This window comes from Triticum urartu, chromosome 3A (assembly GCF_056163025.1).
Source record: "Triticum urartu cultivar PI428250 chromosome 3A, HENAU_Tu73, whole genome shotgun sequence".
NCBI classification, from domain to species: domain Eukaryota; kingdom Viridiplantae; phylum Streptophyta; class Magnoliopsida; order Poales; family Poaceae; genus Triticum; species Triticum urartu.
The window spans coordinates 730,169,554-730,171,760 of NC_141875.1; the positions used below are offsets into that span (position 1 = coordinate 730,169,554).

General features: G+C 52.9%; 1 protein-coding gene across 1 annotated transcript; it reads right to left on the minus strand.

Moving 5' to 3' along the window:
• Positions 1-541: 541 nt before the first annotated feature.
• LOC147982326 (uncharacterized) lies at positions 542-1,898 on the minus strand. Its single transcript, XM_087516271.1, has 2 exons — positions 1,280-1,898; positions 542-1,239 (listed from the first exon to the last, which is right to left on the minus strand). The coding sequence occupies exons 1-2, from the start codon at positions 1,809-1,811 to the stop codon at positions 542-544; spliced, it is 1,230 nt and encodes a 409-aa protein (XP_087372397.1). The 5' UTR covers positions 1,812-1,898.
• Positions 1,899-2,207: the final 309 nt, after the last annotated feature.

A 2,207-nucleotide genomic window follows, 5' to 3' on the forward strand; every position in this document is an offset into this window, starting at 1 on the left:
TGCTAAAATCTTGAAGCAAGGGTCCCTTGCAGAAGATTTACAAAACAAGGCAAAAAAAAAAGAACAACGTAGGATTAGATGGGTGAGAGCTCACAAAATCCACAGATCGCATCCGCTGAGATCTAGAAAAAGACCAACGAATGGAGGGGAGGGGCAACAACAGATGCAAACCACATGGAAGAGCACCTCTAACCACCAGTGGACCAATAGCAGCAACCGAACGCTCAAGCAACGAGAGAAGAAGAACTTTGAATGGAAATTACCCCTCTCTCCCCCCTGCTCTCGAAGTCTCTGCTTCTGCTTGAGACTGATGAATTGGGAACGGGTAGCGACATGGGTTAACAGGCAGACCACAAACAAAACAGCGAGCACTGTAAACAAATAACCAGAGGAGCATGCACGAATCGCTGCACAACAGCCCAAAGATCGGACACAAAATCTGACTCAAAACGAATTGTTTTCAGTCAGATGAAAATTAGCAAAACCGAACCAAATAGTATAAATGAGTACATGTCACATATCGTTACATACCAAATAGTTCTCAGGAACTATTGGACAAAGATAAATAGTCAACAAGAGTATACGGCCGTGGTACCAAGCCACCCAAGCGTCTGTTGGCGCGTGCCATGCGTCCAAGTCTAAGATGATAGGCTCCAATGTTCGAATACTCACTCTCTTCAAAATCAAAGCTTAAGTAGATGGTGTCAGCACAAATGGATCCAGAGGGGAAAATACCCAAAGACACTGACAGAGAGCTATTATTCATGCCAATGAACACCGCACGCCCTGCGCCACTGCCCAAGCTCTTGACAAGGAGTAGCGTCCCGGCGTCCAAATCTACTCGATACGTGTAGCATATCCAACGCTTGTTATTCATGGGTACCAAATGTTCACGTGCTCGACGGTGCACCAACATTAGCTCCCCACGATTGTTCACCAGGTGCATGCGATCCACATTTGGCCGGACATCAATATTCAGCTTGGCAGCCACCTGCAGCCGTGGTGGCTGATCTGCACTTGTTTCGAGCACCATGACGCCTTGGACGGTAACGCAGTAGAAGCGGCCTGCCAGCATTAAGGGTGTTTTTCCCAACAAGCTGCCTTGGTAGTTTAGAACCAGCACCGTCCAATGGTCGTCACCGGGCTTGGCCATGCCAAGCATGCCCAGCTGGTTGAAGCAAAGCACCACCGTCGAATCATCACCGGCGATGCCTGAGCCGCAGGCTGTGAATCTCTTTTCTAGGAATTCATAATGCATGCACCGAGCGCGAAAGGTCACGCAGAGCATGTGGAGGCAGCAGGGTGGTTATTGGCGGGAGATCTGCGACGAGGTGGCGTGTGAGCGGGTTAAGGAGGCGGATGCTGGTGCGCTGCGCATGGAGCTCCGGGACGTCGACCTGGACGCACTCGCCGGTGGATGTGTTGAGGAAGGAGCGGCGGCTGGGCGCGGCGCGCTCGTCCCGGAGCATTGTCCACCGCCGGGGATGGAACCGGCGGTCGAGGACGCCGTGCGCGCGCGGGTGCGATGAGCAGCGCCTCCACGGGCTGCACACGGCGCGGAAACGGACGTAGTCGGCGACGCGGTCGGCGATCAGCCCGGTCGGCCCGCACGATAGATCCGCCCAGTCACGGGATGCGTCCTCAGATCGGAGTGCGGTGAAGAGGAGGAACGACACCTTGGCTTGGAGTCGCGCCCAAGATGAAGAGGATGGGAGCGGGACCTGGGTGGCGTAGCTGAAAGGGATCGATGGAGCAGAACGAGAATCGAATCGTGTGTTTTCAGTCAGAACGGAAACGGAGAAGTCGTGCATCTATCGTTCGCTTGGATTAATTGCGCGCTGCGTGCGTGCATGTACAGCACGGGTACGCTTGAATTGCGCTGCGTGACGTCACACGCTCGCTCGCCCCAAATCTCCGTCTCGTTTTTCCTTTTCTTTCTTGATTGAAAGCAGTCTTCATTCCTTTTATATTTGAATGAACGAACCAAAGCAAAGCAAATTAGTAAGAAAGATGACCCGACCGGACTTGCTGTGCGTACCTACTCCTATTTCACGTGCACCTAATACATCACCCTCACGTCACCCACGTGCATCAAAATGCCCACACACCCAAAAAAGACGCAAATGTATGCACGTACACTAAGGGCATCTCCAACGGCAAGTCGCACCTGTCCGCGCACACGCATGCGGTGGGTAGCCATCCAACGC

Excerpts from the sequence above, each read along its gene's own strand:
- LOC147982326 (XM_087516271.1), bottom strand. The coding sequence starts at position 1,811 with ATGCACGACTTCTCCGTTTCCGTTCTGACTGAAAACACACGATTCGAT. Across the intron at positions 1,240-1,279 it reads GCTGCCTCCACATGCTCTGC|AAAAGAGATTCACAGCCTGC; the intron begins GTGACCTTTCGC and ends ATGAATTCCTAG.